The sequence below is a fragment of the Triturus cristatus genome, chromosome 4_1, assembly GCF_964204655.1.
Source record: "Triturus cristatus chromosome 4_1, aTriCri1.1, whole genome shotgun sequence".
In the NCBI taxonomy this organism is placed as follows: Eukaryota; Metazoa; Chordata; class Amphibia; order Caudata; family Salamandridae; genus Triturus; species Triturus cristatus.
Genome location: NC_140585.1, coordinates 1,038,110,379 through 1,038,130,182, shown reverse-complemented (window position 1 = coordinate 1,038,130,182; position 19,804 = coordinate 1,038,110,379). Strand labels below are relative to the sequence as shown.

At 48.5% G+C, this 19,804-nt stretch overlaps 1 protein-coding gene across 1 annotated transcript in view; it reads left to right on the top strand.

The window, feature by feature from the left end:
* The window catches only part of MAPK12 (mitogen-activated protein kinase 12), a 484,751-nt gene that overhangs the window by 374,981 nt on the left and 89,966 nt on the right, over positions 1-19,804 (top strand). The window contains exon 9 of the mRNA XM_085653980.1: positions 9,531-9,610. Within this exon, the coding sequence (XP_085510106.1) occupies positions 9,531-9,610 (80 nt within the window). The remainder of the gene's footprint in view (positions 1-9,530; positions 9,611-19,804) is intronic.

The window sequence follows — 19,804 nt, the reverse complement described above, 5'->3', positions numbered from 1 at the left end:
AAGTGGGCACATTCTTTCTTTATTCTTTAAAAAATGGTTCCCCAGAAAATTCTCATAAGCGACTGCCACTGCTTCTGTGGAGGCGAAGTCTCCCAACTTGGGATCTAGCTTGATTAAAAGGGAACCCTGCCTCTCGGTGAATTATGTGCAGTTTGCATTGCCGAGAAAATTATTGTGCATTGCGCTCATCCACAAAGAACTGCTGGCAAGACTGAGTTACCAGAAGATTTAGCCTCTTCCGCTAGGTCCGGGATCTTAGTCTAAGGCCCTCTACATCCAGCAGTTTGTCCTGGCAGGACCTCCAGGACCTATCTATGCCCTTTTTAGGGTCAAAAATGTATTTTGGTATAAAAGTGGCCATTCTGGAATCGATATCTGCTGTGAAAGTCACTTTGCCAGCCAGGAAGTAACGTGGACATTCTGCCCGGAGACTGGCTCGCACCTCCTTCTCAAGGGGTGTTTGGATACGGGCTGCCACATATTTGGTAACTTTGGTGTAATGAAACAACTATGCTGACCTGAGTTGCATAAGATCTGGATCCAGCATTTCCGATTGACCCTCAGGGACGCTGGGCGAGGGGGCTGGAATAGCGCTAGGGGATGGGTGCCATGGTCTTGAGGGGGATGCCTCATTGTTGGTATCCCAGTGAGTCCTCATACCCATCTGGAAAGGAGGAGGGGTTTGGGGTGAGGTTGTCTGGCGTAGGTACCAGTAGCACCCCTGGGTCTATTGAGGCCTGTAAGAGGGGTCGGCCTTTTTGAGCCGTTCAAATGCGCTCAAATCAACCCCTGTATCTGGCTTGGACTTGGGCAGGCGATAGGAAGCCTGGTTAGGTTGGTTGAGGGAACCCCTGGGACAGGGTGTATCCACAGATGAGTTCAAAGGAACTGGGCATGAGTATGCAATCTGAATCAGGCGCCTTTCTAGTGGCACGATCGCTGAGGCAACCGCTTGATGTATTGAGGCATCTGCAGCCTCAAACAACTCATCATGAAGTAGTACCGAGCTTGACGCCAATGTAGCAGAAAGCGGGTCTTGGAGCTCCGGCCCCGGGCTTCCTCGTTTCCTGAGCCCTAACACCCCTGATGGCGGAGGAGTTGGTAGCTGACCACCTCGGGCACCCGTGGTCCCAAGAAGGCGAGCAACCCGTGGTGCAACGCCACGAAACGGCAGAGAATGAAGATGCGGAGGCCCTGAGATGCAGCGGCTAAGATGGTGCCTGCGAATTGAAAGGGGGCTGCGGAGCCCGAAAACTTGTGGGGCGAGTGTGACGTGGAGTGGCCAGCGGGATGCGCTGCTGCTGCTGCCAGAGTCTACGAGAGCAATCAAGGGACCACTCCACCATGGGCAACATAGGAAGGTGAGCCGGGCCCTGTGAACGGGGGGAGCGGACCGAGCAGCCCGTTGCACACGAGTAGGGCGTGGTCATCGGCGATCTCTGCGCCGGAGTGCGCTACCGGGGTGGAAAAGTGACTCCCTGCCCTGGAGTGTGCGCTGTGGGCCCTGGAAGGAGTATTAGCCTCCAGTATACAGGGGCCCACAGCTAAGTGACTAAGAGTGTCTGCTGGGGCTTGGGGTGAGAACCCTGAAGGGCAAGGGCACAGAGTGGGCGAGAGGACTCCAGACCCTCCTATGAAGTGGGTTGCATCGGATCCAATAGTAGGACTCCCCGCACAGCAGCCCAGGCGGAGCTCGTGCAGTGACCCTGAGAGACACGAAGGCCCCTCAGGCCATTGGGGGCCAGGCTTAAATGAGTGGAGATACCGGCTGAGACTGGATGGTGGATCCCTGTGTGGCATCTGGAGCGAGCGAGCGGGTGATGTGAGCCAGGGCCCTTGTGCATAAAAGACTGAAGTGGTGACTAACATTGGAGCTCTGGATGGGGTCCTCAAGACCTCGGGCCCCCTGGGCAAGATACCAGAGTGAGTGATGAGGCCCCAACGGGATGAAAGGGGAGGCAGGTGATGGCACGGAGCATTGTGAGGGGCCAATCGAGGCGCGTATTACCTGCTGCGTATAGACGAGTGACTGGCTCAATTTCGTAGGCCCTCATTGTGGGTGCAGGAGGAGGACGTCCCTCCAACATTCACTCGAGCTCACCAAGCGCTTGGCACCAGGGGGTGACTGCAAAAGAAGTGACCTGCGAGCAAGCTGAGAAGGCTCTCGAGCAACAGGCGCCACAGGTGGAAGACGACCATGGGGAAAGTTAACAAACGAAGGGGTCAGAGCACTGCCTTTGCAGGAGGTGGGGGCACCCAGACTGATGAGGAGGAGGATCCCATGGACCCTGTAAAAGAAGGATCCTCTACTTAGCCCACGCTAGCCGATTATAATGGAGGCCATTACGGAGTCCGAGAGGCACTTGAGACTAAAATAGACTACATTGGCCCTGACCTTGGACTCCTGAAGGATGATAATTGTTGCCTAGCAGAATGGGTCACTGGCATGGAGAAAATGATTGCGGATATTCCCTTGGAGGTTACGGAATTAAGGAAATCTGAGAGGTGGCGACAAAAGTTAAGATATTAGAAGCCCGGACAGAAGACCGAGAAGGGAGATCACAGCGTAACAATTTGCGCATGATTGGAGTGCCCGAAAGAAAAGGAGGAGACATAGTACAGTTTCTGGAGGACTGGATCCAGAAAGAGGTAGCACCTGAAGGGTTGTCTCGATTCTACGCCTTTGAAAGAGTGCATAGAGTACCAGCCAGACTTCCCAAACCCGGAGCACCGCCGAGACAGATTATTGATAGTTTGCTACATTTCAGGGACCGGGGCCATATCCTTAAGAAGGCTCAACAGCTGCCGGACCTGCAAATCGAGAACGGTAGGGTGATGTTATTTCCGGACTTTACCAGGGAAGTGCAGCGGCAAAGGTCTACGTTCCTAGTAGTCAAGAGGAAACTACACCAAATTCAGTTCCCCTATGCTATGCTGTTCCCGGCCAGACTGGGCCGTGGGATCCAAGGGCACATTATTCTTCCAGTCGCCACAAAAAACCTGGGATTGTCTGGATACTATGCAGGAACGGAGATTGGGGGCAACTAGCCGAAATAAACTACAGTTGATGGGGGAGCGATTCGTAGTCTGATAAGAGCCCCAACCCCGATGGAGGCACGGGTCGAGCACAGCAAGGTCATCAGGGCAGTGGTGTAGCTTAGCCAAGCGGAATCCAGTGCTAGTTCAGCAAGGAGTGATCGGGTGGATGGAAGATCTGTGAGCTGCCAAATACCGAGTACTGTGTAGGAGTCGGAAACTGAGCTGCCTGTCGTTCCACCTCACACTGCAGACGAGCTGGGTTGACTTTGTTGTTCCACAGTTCAGAGACTAAAGCTGTTGGCGAACTATATCCTTTATTAGGATGTTAGGCATGAGGACATATTGAAGGGGAGGGGGAGGTCTTGGTGAATAATATTAGAAACTCAAGAGTTGGGGTGCTGGGGGAGACCAATAACTGGTATGGAGGGAGTCCGGGTGGAGGGGGATCCGGGGTTGGGCGACAGCCACTACACCCATATCTACATTTTGTTGCAAAGTTCGGATGGGAGGGGGGTTACTCCTACCTGTCCTGGGGAAGGGGAGTTGGGTAATTGATTTGTTGTGGGAATGTTTACTGGGGACCAGGCGTGATCGAAGGAAATGTGTTGATAGATTTGGCTCAATTCTATTCCCATGGGATCCATCATATATTATAAATGTATCTCCTGGAATGTCCGTGGGATGCACTCCATTACGAAGAGGCACAAGGTGCATGCACTCCTGGTGCGTAGAGGAGCACAAATTGCATAATTGCAAGCGACCCATATAAATGCAAGAGAGGGGGCTGCAATGAAAAGGGCGGTGGCGAGGGCAATTATTTTACACAAGCTATTTGGCTTTTGCTAGAGGGTTGCTGGTGTTGGTGCGCGTGGAGTCCCCTTCCAATGTACCAGGGAATTTATTGATCCGAAAGGGAGGTATGCTGTGGTGGTGGGTAAATTAGATGGGAAAGATGGCCCGATTGGAAGGATCTATGCCCCGAATGTGGATATTGGCCACTCGCCTATTGCCATATATGACTGGTCTCATACACTGGGTTGAAGCTGCCTTCATACTGACACACAATAACGCAATGAATATACGAAGACTGCTACGAGTGATAGGAGCGAACTTTTTGCAAAGCAGAGGCCACTATCCTAGCAGTCAACATCAAAAAGGTTTTCGAAGGCCTTGAATGGCAATATTTTAGTGTGATGCGAGCCTTTGGATTAGGATAGGAATTTTTAGCATGGACTGCTCTGTTGTAAAGGCACTCCACAGCCTGGGTCCGGACAGGAAAATTTATCAGACAGATACGTGGTAGAAAGAGGTACGAGACAGGGTGCCTGCTGTTGCCCTTGTCTGCGATGGCTATGGAGCCACTAGCTGCCAAGGCTAGGACTGGGAATTGGTACAACGGACTCAATGTAGAGGGACGTGTCCACCACATAGCCCTATATGCAGATGATCTGATTTTGTTTCTCAAACACAGCAACAGACCTCGAGGGAGCCAGGGACCTGCTGTTTGTGTTGGAGAGAGCAAAGTAAACACAAGGAGACGATAGAGCACTGAAAATTTTCAAACACACCCCCCAGTCACAGATTTGGGTTGAATCCCATCTTCCTTCTTTAGCTCACTTCACCACCCCAGTTCAGACTCAGCTATATGCAAATCAGTCTTGACCCTGTGCCTCATGGGTACAGTCCAGCCTGAACTGCCAATCCAGGTCTTCCCTGAACCAGAAACAAGCATCCTGGGACCGGTTTCTGGGTAACTCCCTTCATCAGCCAGGCTAACTTGAATCCAGTGGCAAAGTGAGCAAGGGACCCACTTCTGGGCATACCTTGCCAGCTTAGGACGAACAAGGCAAACACAAGATGATGGACAGAGCACTGAAACTTTTAAGACACTCCCCACCCCCAGTCACAGATCTGAGCAAAAGAATGATGGATTTAACCCAGATCTCTTGACTGGGGGTGAATGTATGATTTATTCAGCATTCTGTCCATTTGTTTGCGTAAGGCTGTGGAGAGAGTGGCAGACCTCAAGGTGAACTGGAGTAAGTCCTGCTTATTCCCCATCATGCAGAGGCGGGAAAAACCACAAACAGTGGAGGGTATTGGATGGCAGGGGAGATGTATCCCGTATCTAGGGGTGCACATATACCATGACAGAGCAGATCTCTTAGAGGGAAATGTGGGAAAGGTTAGAAGGGGGACAAAGTCCAGTTTTGACTTTTGGTGCACACTCCCTTTATCGTACATGGGCAGTGCTTCCCTACTAAAGATGGTGACTCTCTCGAGGCTCTTATGTGTTTGGAGTACTACCGGTGTGGAACCCTGCCGAGACATTTCAGCAGCTTAGGATGCTGCTGACTGAGTTCCTGTGGGGGACTGGCCGGAGATGAGTGGACTAAAGACCTTGTTGCGCCCCAGAGCAGATGGGGGAGATAGAGGTGCCGGACTTTGAATATTACTACATTGCAGCTCAACTGCAATGGTTAACGAAATGGGTGGCTGGCCTGCTTCAGGGTGCAGTACAGCAGGGGAATGGGTGCCCTGCACCAGATCTCCTGGCTAGAATAGTGCTGCAATTACATGTGCCAGAAAGGGATATGTCGGCGGAACTGCGGGTAGCCCACAAGTGTTGGGTTTGCAGCTTACAGAGGGCTAAAACGAGGAACCCATATGCGCTGGAGATGCCTTTGAAATATTGGATGGAACTATTGCATGGGGCAGATTGGAGGAGGCTGAAGGTGTGGCAAGAGGTTGGAGTACTCGCTATGGAATAGCTATACAAGGATGGTATGTTACCATTTGATATATTTATTGAGAAAAATAAGATACCTGGGGTGACTTTTTGCTTCATGCGGCCCTGACACTCGCAGTCCGTAAACACTGGGGGAGCAACCTGACTGAACCTCCTTTAAATGAAGGTTGTCAATGTGGTGTCGGCGGTAGGGACATTTAAAGCGGTTACCTGTTTATACAGAAGGCTGAGCAGGACGACGCTCCTGCCGCTTCAAGGGCAGCAACAGAAGTGGGAGGAGGATATAGGGGAGCCCATAGAGGATAAAGTGTGGACAGAGCTAACGGAGTGGGTTAGTAAGGTTTTCAGGAATTCTAGGTTCCAGCTGGTACAATTTTACGTCTTCCATAGAGCGTACCTCACCCCTGGGCGTCTAAACAAGTATTTTAATATGGTAACGGCAGCTTGCCCCAGATGTGGAGAAATAGGCGCAGAGTTTTTTAACATGTTTTTGAGTAGCCGAAATTACTGAAAAGGAGGTGCACTTGAAACCATGACATTATTCCTCCAGAGATTCACACACACTGCCAAAAGTCACTAGTAAGTTTCAAGATCTGGGACTGATACTAGCGAAACTGGATATCACAAGTCATTGGAAGGCGAGAGGAGGTCCTAGTATAGGCAGGTGGAGAAGGGAGTTTTAGCGCTGGGCAGGTAGTTAGGGAGTGGCACGGCTAAGAAATGCTAGGAGTAATGGGAGTGAGAAGACGCTGGATGCAGCCAGGGCTTGGGAAGCTTTGACGCTACACCTTATGCAGCTAAATGACATCGCGGATGAGTGATAGAGATGCCCCATGGGCAGACGGTTTTTAAGCTGCATGGGACGGATGCATGGGGGACAGAGGAAATGGCGAAGTGCTCCTCTATTGGCGATTGACTGGAGACCATTGATACTATGTTAACGGGATGCAAATTATAAAAGAGTAGACCAGGGAAAGTTCCCTGAGCATGGGAATCCATGGCACGCCTGGGTGGAGGGGGAGCAGAGGCGCAACTAGAGACAAATTTCGGGGGGGGCTGAGCAAAAATTTCGGGGGGGGGGGCTGAACTTTAAGCAATAGGCAGAGTGGAGCTGCAGGGGCTCTTAGAAGGGGTGAAACAACAGCGAGGCCTCATTAACATGCAAATGGTCTTTCAAAGACCTGTGAAGTGCTCGGGTGCGGCTGCTTTTTTGCCCGGGAAGGTCTCTCATCCCGGGCTGCCACACACGACGGGTGGGGGGGGGGGGGGGGGGGGGGGGGGGGCTGGGCTGAAGCCCTGCGAGTCCAATGGGTGTTGCGCGCCTGAGGGGGAGGGTAGAGTAGGTGAGGTTGCTAATAAAACCGACGGTGGGCGGATAATTTCTGTAAATTGCACTAAGTATCACTGGGAGCTGTGACCTTGGGTATAAGTAAACCTGAAAAACTATTGACTGACTCTGAAGAACTATACAGCAGTCATAAGTTGCATACCTGTTAACAGTGGAGTTGTATTGATTCACATGCTCGTACCAAATATTATGCTATATTGTTATATTTACTGTAAATTCCTAATAAAATGTGTTTACAAAAATCACGAAGTACTACAGAGACGGACTCTTCTTCAAAGTATTCAGCCCCCATTATATGGCCATGCATAATTACTTTTATATGTAAAGCACCTCTTGAGGCTATCACTGTGGTACTGGATGACCCGAGGGGATTTTGGGTGTTTTAAGACACGCAATGGGACTTGCCCTAGGGCCCTGCCTGAAACATCACATAAAGTCTAGAAGTGTTAATTTATGGCGCCTGGGCCGGGCCCGCTAGCGTCAGCAATTAAAGCGCGATTGCGCATTGAAGTCAAAAGTGAATATATTCCGGTTTGAAACACGGGCATCGTGCCACTTAAATCAATTAAATCAAAAGGAAAAATACAGACCCGAAGGGCGTTCTGGCTACCAGGCATACCGGGGGTTATGTAAATACAGGCTCTGCGAGGTTGACAGTTTGTCGGGAAGACTTCTGAAAATGAGCGCTTTACCCGCGGAGCAGTGAAAGGCCCGTATTGCGTCCAACGCACATGTGCGCCCTCTGGTGGGCCAATAAGTGCACCGCACTCGTGGAGTCCCTGGATAAAAGACAAAGCAATAACAGCCACAAAAGGAGCACTGCCACTGAAATGTGTTCCCACGGCAGCACCACAAACACAATGCGCATTAACTAACCAATAGGAAATGCAACATTCAAACAAGTTAATATTCAAGAGAATCTGGAGCAGGAAAGTAAGAGGAAGTTACATGAGGAGACGCTCATTATAAGGGACAAGAGAGACTGTTTATTGGACAAAGTTTTGTAGTTTCTTTCCTTTGGCTGCTTGATAAGGTAGTTTATATGTGCATGTTGAAGTTGAGGTCTGCTGTGGAAGACAGAAAGTGGAGCATAATCTTCACCGCTGGTCCTGGCATAGAATTCAGAATTGTTTCTACTTTTCAGAAACATGAAACATCCCTGGATCACACATGGGTTTTATACAGGTTTCCACCACAATCTGGAAGTAGGTTGAAAGCACATAAATAGAAAAGATGGCCTACCTCTTTGAAAATGCTAAGACTGTGGTAAAAAAAAAAGTTTTTTTATTCAGGTTTGTATGTTCTGGAAGCTGAGAAGATGCTGATTCTACCACAGCAAACCATTTCTTGATACCAATGTTAGGAAAAAAACTGACACTTTTATCCATAGCCCGTTTTCCTATTTTTCCCAAAACTAAATTCTGAATTTATCTATATTGTGCCTATTTTCTCAGTCCCTTCCAGAAGGATTCACAAACCCTTGATAACTTTAGAATCTCTAGGGTGATGGAAAAAAGGATTTGGTGTGGATACCTTCTGTGGAAAAGAACAGCCCTAAATGCGTACTATGCCAAATAACAATAAAATGCCTCAGTGTGTGTACGGAGTGAGTGTGAGGCTCAGCAGTTAAGGGGTTAACAAGTATCTTGCAAATAGACTGTCGCCAGTACAACTGAAAAGATCAGAAATCGAGGGGTCGAACCCCATGTATTTTTCAACAGAGTCTAAAGCTTCATTTCCAAGGGGAGAGATGGTGACTCACAACTGCACTTTCATTTCTTCTTAGTGACCCACTCTTTTCACTCGGTCTTTTGGATTATCTTCCTTAGTTTGTGCCTGAGATTCCTACACTCCCTTTCCAGAAAGAGACACTCAATTTTCACTCTTTCCTTCTGTCATCATTTGAGAGCTGATGAATCTTTCTTTAAATGCATTATTGCCAAACACAATGTTGGATCAACTACCAGTTCCTCTGTAATGAAAAGATAAGAGTAGTTCCTTAACTTGTAATGAGGACATGCAACATTGGGTTGGATTTTTATTGAATTATTTTGATGGAAATTACAAAACACACTTTTTATGTATATTTACTTAAACATGCCCAATGTTTTACAGTATAATTCACTTTCTAACTTTTCGTTAGTAGGTCTTTGTCATGATTTTCCACTGTAGGTGTCATATTGTCATATTTGGTTGCTGTTTATTTTTAATTGTATCCTTTTTCTCCAGTGCGCTTCATGTCCAGTTGCTAATTCCACCTTTGCAACGGTTTGTGCAATTTCTTTTGAGTGCATGTTTACATAGGGTATTGGTCAATAGATCACCATGTGACATTGCCTAACTATCGTTATGTTACAAATATTTAATACTTGATTCTTAACCACTGTAATTCAGATCTTGACCAGCTAACTGAAATTATGAAGGTAACTGGGACCCCAACTCAGGATTTCGTACAGAAGTTAGAGAGTGCAGATGTAAGTTATTCAATTAATCTAAATGTGAATCGTTTACATATTTGGCAGTCCACTTAACTCTGAAATGGATCCGGCCATTGTGGACAGACACTGGCAACTCCTGACCTAGATGTTAAATTTGCTTTTGTGCATTGCCATGAATGTAGTTCTGATTATTTTCAAGTTCTCCAGTTTGCTGTTTCTTTTGTTTTCTGACATGGATGGCTACTTAAGAAGATATTGTAGACCTTGGACCTCATTTGACAGTTAAAAAAGAAATGATAGGACCAGCAAACCTGAACTAATCTCCTAAGAAAAGACTAAATTGTAGTCTTTTCTCTGACATCAGACACCCTCCACAGAAGCCTCTGTGTGTGCTTGCCATGTTCAGATTCATTTTTAGGTCTCGCTGAGTCAGCGCATGCGCTGCTCTGAGAGACATTTTGTAGGTGGGTTTTAAAAGTGCTGCTACTCAACGCTTTGGCTGGCCTAGTGCTTGCGTTCACGCGAGTGTGTACACGCGCAGCCGCCATCTGTCTTTCACGGGTCATTATAATCGTGGCACCCACGCTTCACTTTTAATGTTAAAAGTAAAGTGCGGGTACATCGATTATAGCAAAAGATCTATTTCTTTACTTTTGCTATAATCGCGGCACCCGCGCTTTACTCTTAACATTACTCTGTCCTACTTGTGATTCTCTGTTCACTTGTATGTCTATGCAGTAATGCTTTGTGAATGTGTGTACTGATGACCGTGTGGCTCCCATGCACATATTGCTTACTGGGACATTCACTTAGAAGGCTAAGATTGCTCCCTTCTTTCTTGTCGAGTGCACTCCTGCCTGTGTTTCCAGTGGCATGCCAGCCTTTGTGACTCATTTGGACAATCTGGGCTATCAACCTTGCAGTGGTCGCATTCGAACTGTGTCCCAAGGCAGTGAGGTGCCTTCTGCACCCCAATTATGATTTTATTTCAAGGGGTAGGCAATTTTCCATGATTACATTGGATCCCATGGTACCCCGATTACGTCACTCAAATGATGTGGTACACATGATAGCATGTGCTATATAACTACTACTATCTATAGGCGAGACTTAAATGATGTCTAGAGTTAGTGTTGGTTGTGGGGTGGTGTTCGATCTCCTATGAAAGCCAAAATATGCTATATCAAAGGTGTGTTGCATGCATGTGGTAAGAACTGTCAACAGGGTGAATAATCAGCCCTGTAGGAGAGAAGTAATATTAGCACCGTGGACAAATAAAGTTTTTTTTGTTTTTTGCAATATGTTTTTATTACATTTTTAGCAGAGAACGAAGAACAAACAACTATCACCTGTGTCCAGGTGCTGAATGCATGCCAGTGTTCCGAGTCTAAGGTTATATTAACAGGTGCAACATAACTCTTCACTGGTGAGAGGTTCACACGGTTATATTAACAGGTCCAACATAACTCTTCACTGGTGAGAGGTTCACCAGCCCTCCCACCACCACCCCACTTATCCGAGCTACACACTTGAGGAGACCCCCACATCCACCCGCTGTTTAGTCCCCTTGCCTGCCGCCTGTCTTTAGGAGTTGGCATCCTTGGCAGACCCAATACCTTCTCAAACTTCCTTGGGCACCCCTGTGCCTTGTACACCAATTCTTCAGCCCTCATACACCAGCCCAGATTCACTTTGCATGCACACAGCGTTGGAACCTTGGTGTTCCACCAGAGTCTAATCACATTGGGACGTGCCACCATCAAGGCTACATTACAAGACAAGAGTGTATAGTGGTCTACTGTTTGTTCAATCCCAAAATCATGAGTTGAGGCATTAGTTCCAATGAGAAGTCAAGAACTGCTGACATCTTGCGACCCACTGTCCTTCGGGAATTCTGGATCTTAGGGCAACTCCGCTGGCAGCCACCCACCCATCAGGTAGAGCTCGGTCCTAGTTATGTATGCTCTATGGAGAATCTTCAGCTGGATGAGTTGGAACGCCCCGTGTATGGCCACTTCCTGCAACAAGCCGCATCCCAATCGTAGTCTTCCAATTTGCATAGGTTTCCTTCCCATTTTTCCCTCAGCCTGTACAGTGGGGAAGAGTATTATATAAAAGTGTAAAACATATTTGGGATACAGCATGTTTAATCGGGGGGAATTCCAGCACCCTATACTCCAGGGGCATCTCATCAGTCACCTCCTGCAACAACTGCGTGTTTTACTAGTAAATGCCTTAGTTGCTGGTATCTTGGAAACTGGCTCCCTGTCAGTTCATATTGCTCTTGCAGCTCAGTAAGGGGTATCTTGCCATCCCGCCACATGTCCCCCACCTTAAAGATGCCCAGCAGATCCCATTTTGTTTAATACTCTCCCATCTCCATGAGCTCCCTTAAAACCTCCGACTCCCACAGGTGGGTTTCCGGCACCCGCTTCCCCTCCCATCCCATAGTCCGGGTTGCCCAATGCCATGTGTTATTTATCGCTGTCGTAGAAGTGGGCAATGGTGAAGTTTGTTTTTTGGAGAACTGAACTCCCACAATTGTATTTAGGTACCTTAAATAAATGTTCCTATCCTTCAGATGAAAATGTTCTTTTTATTGACCTTGGAGAGATGAAGTCATATGAAAAGCCAGTGAGCCCTTTCTGGGATTGTCTTATTCATTTTAGGCTGTAATGAAAAACTCTGGCAAATAATACGTTTATATAGTTCCTTTAGTGTGGTGCTCCTCTGCCCATCTCCAACCACACACACACTTCCCAAAATGGCAGGAAGTTTTCACCACTGTTGCTACTATGTGGTAGTAATGCATAACAGCAGATAATTCAAATTGCTTGAGAATTGCTACTGTTAATACATTTATCTCCATCCAGCTCATCTTGCGAAGATGTTGAGTAACAGGTCTAGTTGTTAGTTGCACCATGCTTGGCTTGAATTTCTAGTGTTATGTTATGTTAAAACAATTTGTTAAGCGCACAGCGACTCCAGCGAAGGAGCATCCCGGCGCCGAGACAAGGAGCAGTTATAACACAACATGGAGATGATGCAACAGAGAGGAACAGAAACAAAAAACTAAAATAAAAAGGTTTTTATGGCTCTGCGAAACGTCAGCAAGTCCTCTATCAACCGGATTTCAACTGGAAGGGTATTCCAGATTGACGCGGCTCGCACCCTAAAGGACCGGCCCCCCATCCTGCTGAGCCTAAATCTGGGGACAACAGCAAGAGCCAGACCCTGAGATCGAAGATTGCGGGTGGGAACATAAAAAGAAATGGTATTGGCCAGGATCTCAGGGCCTAAGCCTCTGAGGATTTTAAAGGTCAGACACAAGACCTTGAAGACAATACGCTTCCTCACCGGAAGCCAGTGCAAAGAACGGATGACATGAGACACCGGGCAGAACTTAGGAAGTCCAACAATGGCTCTTGCAGCGGCGTTCTGCACCCGCTGCAGCCGGGTCAGCTCAGCCTGGTTAGCCCCCACCAGCAAAGAGCTAGCGTAGTCCAGACGAGAGATGATGGTTGCCTGGACCACAAGCTGTCTGGTAGGGGCATCAAAGAACTTAAGCACCGGCCGTAAGCCCCTTAGTAGACCGAAGCAGCAGGCTGCAATTTTTTTGGTGTGACCTATGAATGTAAGACCAGCGTCTAACCAGACCCCAAGATTCTTCACCTCCGAGACTAAGGTCGGAGTGGGGCCCAGCTCAAAAGGCCACCACTGATCGCCCCAAAGCTCCACTCCCTTCCCGACAACCATAACCTCAGTTTTTGTGGCATTGAGTTGGAGACAGTTAGCTGTCAACCAGCTGGCCACCGCCTTCAGTCCGGACTGAAACCTGGGGGCATCCTCTACCGCATCCCCGCTGAGAGTAACCGCCAGCTGAGTGTCATCGGCATATGAGACCATGGTTAGGCCCCACTGCCTTGCGACATCAGCCAGCGGTCTCACGTAGAGATTGAACAGCGTGGGACTAAGCGAGGATCCCTGCGGAACCCCCATGGCCAGAGGCAGAAACCTGGACTTGAAGGGAGGGATGGAAACACAGAAGGAGCGGTTGTCTAGGAAGGAGCGGAACCATTGCAGTGCCAGGCCGCCAATACCAGTCTCCTCAAGTCGCCCAAGGAGGATGCTGTGAGATACAGTGTCGAATGCGGCGCTGAGATCTAACAAAATCAGCGCCGCCGTCTGACCAGCATCCAACCTTGCGCGTAGATGTTCCACCATCACCAGAAGGGCAGTCTCCGTGCTGTGACCAGCACGGAAGCCATTCTGTGTGGGGTCGAGGGCATTGGACCGGGTTAAGTGTGCAGACAGGGCCAGATTGACATGAGCCTCTGTTAACTTGGCAGGCCAAGGCAGCAGCGAGATGGGACGATAGCTTTCCGGCTTAGACGGGTCAAGAGATGGTTTTTTAATAATCGGCGACACCACCGCCCGCTTCCAACTGGTGGGAACAACCCCGGTCTCTAAGGAGAGATTGACCAGTGAGCGTATAGCCACACGCCCCACAAAGGTCTGGTCTCGAAAGAGGACAGGCCTCACTGGATCAGATGGAGACCCAGATTTAACTTGCATAGCAAGTTTGTCAAACCCTTCCAAGGTAAGGGGGGGAAGTGAGAGCAGGGCGGGCTGGTGAAGTGACTCCTTAGTACTACCCGTCGCTATACCAGTGCTCGGGGAGGACCGATATATAGACTGGACCTTTCCCAAAAAGTAGGAAGCGAGGGACTCAGTGTGTGACAGAGCTCTCAGCCATAGAGATAGCCCGCTTAGACATAAGGTCTTTCACCGCCTTGAAGATAGCCTTCGACGGGTTAGGGCTATTCCGAAATTCCTCGGCATAAAATGCCGCTCGGGCACGGCAAATGGCCCGGTGGTAGAGCTTGACGGACGCGACATAAGTGGTCTTTGCTCAAGTGAAATTCTTGACTTGTGGGCCTTAATTTGGTTCTGTTTGAAATCTGATTAGGGCGAGTTTGTAGGTTTTTCCGTGTGTTTTACTGGACACCGTACTGGTTACTAAGGTGAGGCACTTTTGACAGGGGACCATCTTTGCACTATAAATTTGCAGAACATCCATTTGACCTACTTACTTTGTGCACATTGCATTAATTCAAACCGAGCCAAATTAGGTCAGTGTATATATACATATTTTTATGTAGTGCTTCATAACATGCTTCTGTCTTTTTAGGTCTCGCGCCTAGCGTTGCAGTGCGCAGCAAGAGACCTCATGTAGGGGGTTAAAAACTGACCTAGGAATCGCACACGCTCGTGCGTGTGCTTTTCCTTTTGCCCCACGGTATTGGCCTTTGTGTGCGTCTTTAACAAAGACAGCACGCAATTGGCCAAAGGCGGGCGCATTGCTCCGCCCATGGCCTATTGGTGTCGGTTACCCGCACCGCCGCCATGTGGTTTCAATCATCGTGCCCAGACACGGGCGCGATAATTGAAACCAGATGTCTCGCTGTGGCGCGCGCACCAGTCGTCTTGCTAGTTCTTTTGAGGAGATATGGAAATAGGTAAACTGGTCGGTCCAACTTTGGAAATATGTTTATTCTTCTTAATTTAACAACCGGGCACGTTTTGTTAATAGTTTGTGATGCAAATGTGGTAATATTGATTTTTCACATTTTAATGTTTTCTATTGTTTGTTTCACTGACATATCTCATCATTGTACAAACTACTGCCATGACGAAAAAAAGACGCGTATTAAAAAACTGTCTGAAAACAAAACTTTGAATGAAACAAACGTGTTTAATTCCATTTTATTTTTTGTGTGGTGCTATTCTGTGCTTTTAACAGTAGGACATAAAATCGATAGTCTTCTAATGTGATTCATGACTTGGTGAGTGCTAATATCGCTCAACAGTGCAAAATTGATAACTCTGCACCTTATAAAAAGTAAATGATCTTATCATATTTATATTCTAGTTAATGATCGTCTATACATTTCATAGACTACGAAAATCGTAGTGCCAAACTTTGGCTGTATCTACCCTGCTTTGATGTATTTATAAGTATTGCATAAATCTGACATGTACTGTGCTTACTGCCTGCCCTACTTCTCTCGTGGGACGGCGTTAAAAGCAGCCTTTGTTACATGTCGCCTCAGCCCTGCGAAAATGCATGTTTTCCTTACTCCGGTACCGCGCTCCCAGTGCCAGTACAAGCTGTCTGTGTTCTGCTGGAACTGAGGATTGGGGAACCTGTCCCAGAGGGTCGCCCTTCTCAGTTTATTTGGTTTCTCGGATGCGTACTCTTCCCCACATGTCCCTCAAGTTACATAGACTTGCATCTTGCGCGGAGTACCCTGGAGATGAAAGCATGGGTGCCGGTAACACAGGAGCCCCTTGCCCAACGAAACAACACGTTTGCGTATGTTAAATGGTGCCCCCAGTTTACTGCTAGGCGTGTCCTCCAGGTAGGTGCTTTCATCTTCAGTTAAACAATGAGAGCGCTTTTATCATAGCAAGATGCTCAAGCTAACCGGGTAAGTAAACACATCGAGTAATAATAGTTACATTGGTGGTTAGATGGGCAGCACGAGTAGTCAAAAAGATAGCAGATTTGTGGGATTTCTAAATGAATAAACATATATAATGATACATTGATTGACAACTCTGTACTGCAGCTAAAAAAGGAAGCACACAAACTGATGGAAGGATTTGTGTACGGTTGTATATGTACCCCATCTATTTAGCTTCCTGATATACATAAAGATTTTTCAGTGGAGAATATTGCACAATGAAGCCCTCCATATGAGTGGGTGAGAGGTGCACAGTTCTTCGGGTGCAGGACCCTTGAATTGAACTCCTTTTTCTGCGTACCAGTACCTCTGGCCTACATTCCCCGACAGTAAGGCCCTTCTGCCGGCAGCACCTCGCGGGGCCCGGCCAGCCTGGTAGAGGAGCACGAATGGGCTTTGCCTGTGCTGTCGGAGATCACTCGTGGGGTGGCATCGGCAGCTGCTCGGGTGCGCCTCGATAGGCACTGTGCCCCCTCCCTCCACAGCCGCCTTCGTTCTGTGGTCCTACACTCACCGTCAAATGAAGGCTGGAATTTCGGTGGATTAGACAAATATTCGGATTTGAAATAGTCTCATGCACACGCCTGACTCTTCACAGTTGAAGGGAGACCATGCTATATTTTCCTAAATATATATGTCTGCTATTTTTAATCTACTGCGGCATCTATTGATTTTTAGGCCTATTACGCTAGAGCAACACTTGTGTGACTGTGTTCAGTTTTATATGTAGAATGAATTTGAAGTTGCCAGGCCAAAAATGGCTTCAGTTTTTAAGTATTCGCCCCTTACTGTAAGAATTGAGTTAACTTTGCTCATAATGCGCCAGTCAGACTTCTAACTGATGCAAGTCACTCCTTAAGATATATGTAGTGACACACTTATTTTGCTATCGACACAAAACCACATTTGTGGCTCTAAACTAAAGCAACGACTTCATGGTGTTTCTTCCCTTCAAGGCAAAGCTTAGAGTGGCAGGGCTCCGATACAAACGCACCACTTGTAGCGGTCTAGTTGTTATCACGTCACGTTGACGTGACGCAGGCGGCCATGTTGGCGCCGGGGTGCGCGCGGAGATCAGCGCGCCGAGCAGGAGCGGGAGGAGAGTGCCGGCCGACGCTCCTCGGTACATACTCATTAGAATGCTAAATAAATATAGCGGTAACACAACAACGTGACTCGTGTGATTTATGAGCGACTTTACAGTGGCGACGAGGATGGGATAGAGATCTGACCGACGCGGGAGAACAGGAGAGGGCAACACTCCACGTGGCCCCCACGAGGCGAAGGAAGTCACACAAGCAGGTCACCAGGCCCAAAAAAAAAAAAAAAAAACGGAACACCAGACAGGCCTGCCTGGAGCGGGGGAGTCACGGAAAACGTCCTAGTCAACCACGTCGGACGATCCGAGGTACGGAGCAACCGAGGAGCGTGGCAGTGCCACAGTACAGCACACGAGCCGCATATAAGCCACAGGGACGACGCTACCCACAAACGGGCCACAGGGACGACGCTACCCACAAACGGCCAAGAGCACCCGCGCCACCTTCACACATATAAACGCACAGGGAGCGCTGCGCTGGCTACCAAAGAGGAGGAAGTGGGGTCTAGTAACAAGAGCCCCCAGAGAATCAAGCACACAGGGAACAACAACAACACCCCAGGCAGCCCCCCGAGCAAAGCCACCGACGGAACGAGCGCCAAGGAAGTGAAGATGAGTACCCCGGCAGGGTATGCGATTGCACCCGTGCAATTCCTAACGAAACCCGGAGACCCACTGATGAAATGGGAGGACTGGAAGGAATATATAGACAATTTCATAGGGGTCCTGGAGGACGAAAATGAAGAGCAGTTCACTCCTCAGAGAAAAAAACGCATCCTGCTACTAAATCTGGGCCCAGAAGGTCTGAGAATATACAAGAGTCTAGTACCAACGAAGAGAGAAGACACAGACGACGATGTGTATGCGCATGCAGTGGAGGCCCTAGATGAGCGATACCGCCCCACCATCTGTGTTTCAGTGGATAGATAGAACTTCCAACAAAGGAAACAAAAGGTGGGGGAATCCATCGAAGAGTATGTAGCAGCGTTGAGAAAACTAGCAGCCCCGTGTAAGTACGCACTGTGGGAAGATGAAATTCATAAAAGACCAGGTGATCATGCACACCACCAGCGCAAACGTGCAAGACAAGCTGTGGGCGAGTGGGGACACCACACTCAAGGAAGTAATGGTCATAGTGAAGAGGGCAGAACTCTCGAAGAGGTGCGCCGATGCTACCAAAAAAGAGGCGGTCACCCCAACCATGGTGAACAGGATACAGGAGGGAGATCACCGCAAGGACCAGAAAAACAAACAACCCATGGCCAAAGGGACTAGCAGATGGCAAGGGAAACAAGCGGACAGTGAGAACAAGAAAACGTGCTACAGGTGCGGAAGTTGGTCCCACGAAGCCCACGACAGACGTTGCCCGGCATTCCGAGCCAAATGCCTGCACTGCGGTATCATGGGTCACTACGAGAAGGTGTGTCGGAAGAAACAACAGAAAGGAGTGGTGAAATATGTTGACCAAAGCGCAGAAGACCTGGAGGAAGCCACAGAGGAAGAAGTGGTCACCGTCTTATGTATATACGATCAGGTATTGAGCGTAGACGCCAAGAGATCAACCAAACCAGTCCTAGAGATGTCCATGGGCGGCATCACCATTTCAGTAGTGGCAGACACCGGATCCCCATTTACCATTATACAGAGAGCAGTGTGGGAAGAACAGTTCCAATCCAAGTTGGGCCCTGAACTGGAGAAACTAGACATACGACCGGTTACCTATAATGGGGATCGCATTCCCATGCTGGGCTTCCGACGTCTACTGTTCGAGTTCAGAGGCCGATCAGCGCGGTGCAAACTGTATGTGGCCGAGAAAGGACCCTCTGTCCTAGGATGGTTAGACCAAGGCGACCTGGGCATAAAACTCGACCCGGGAGGGAAGGAACAAATTCTACTCACAGAACAGGAGGAATGGCCGGACATGAACAGATGGAAGAAGAACTACCCAAAAGTGTTTGGGGGCACTGTAGGGAAAATGGAGAAATTTCAACATAAAATAGTGCTCAAGGACGGAGCCACACCAGTGGCACATAAAGTGAGGAATGTGCCCATTGCAGTAAGGGAAGCCGTCCAGACAGAACTCCAAGATCTGGAGAAGAAGGGCATCATAGAACCCATTACCTGCGCCGAATGGCTGGCGCCCTTGGTGGTCGTGATGAAACCCAATGGGAAGGTCAGGCTCTGTGTGGACCTGAGAGAACTCAACAAAAACATAGTGGTGGAGAAATTTCCCCTTCCCAAGATAGAGGAGATGTTGGCAAAAACCAGAGGAGTTCAGTGGTACTCCACCATTGACCTCACATCAGCTTACCACCAGGTAGCTCTACACCCGGACAGCAAAAGCCTGACATCGTTCATCACCCCGTTTGGGTGCTACAGATTTTGTCGCATGCCGTTCGGACTAGCCTCGGCGGCAGCCGTCTTTCAGAAGATGATGCACCAATTGTTCAGAGACTGCAAAGATGTACAGTACTTCCAGGACGATATCCTAGTGATGGGGAGAGATAGGAGAGATCATGACCGGAAACTAGAAAAAGTACTACAAACACTGGAAGCCACAGGTCTCACGGCAGAATGGTCGAAATGTCGGTTGGGACTGCAATC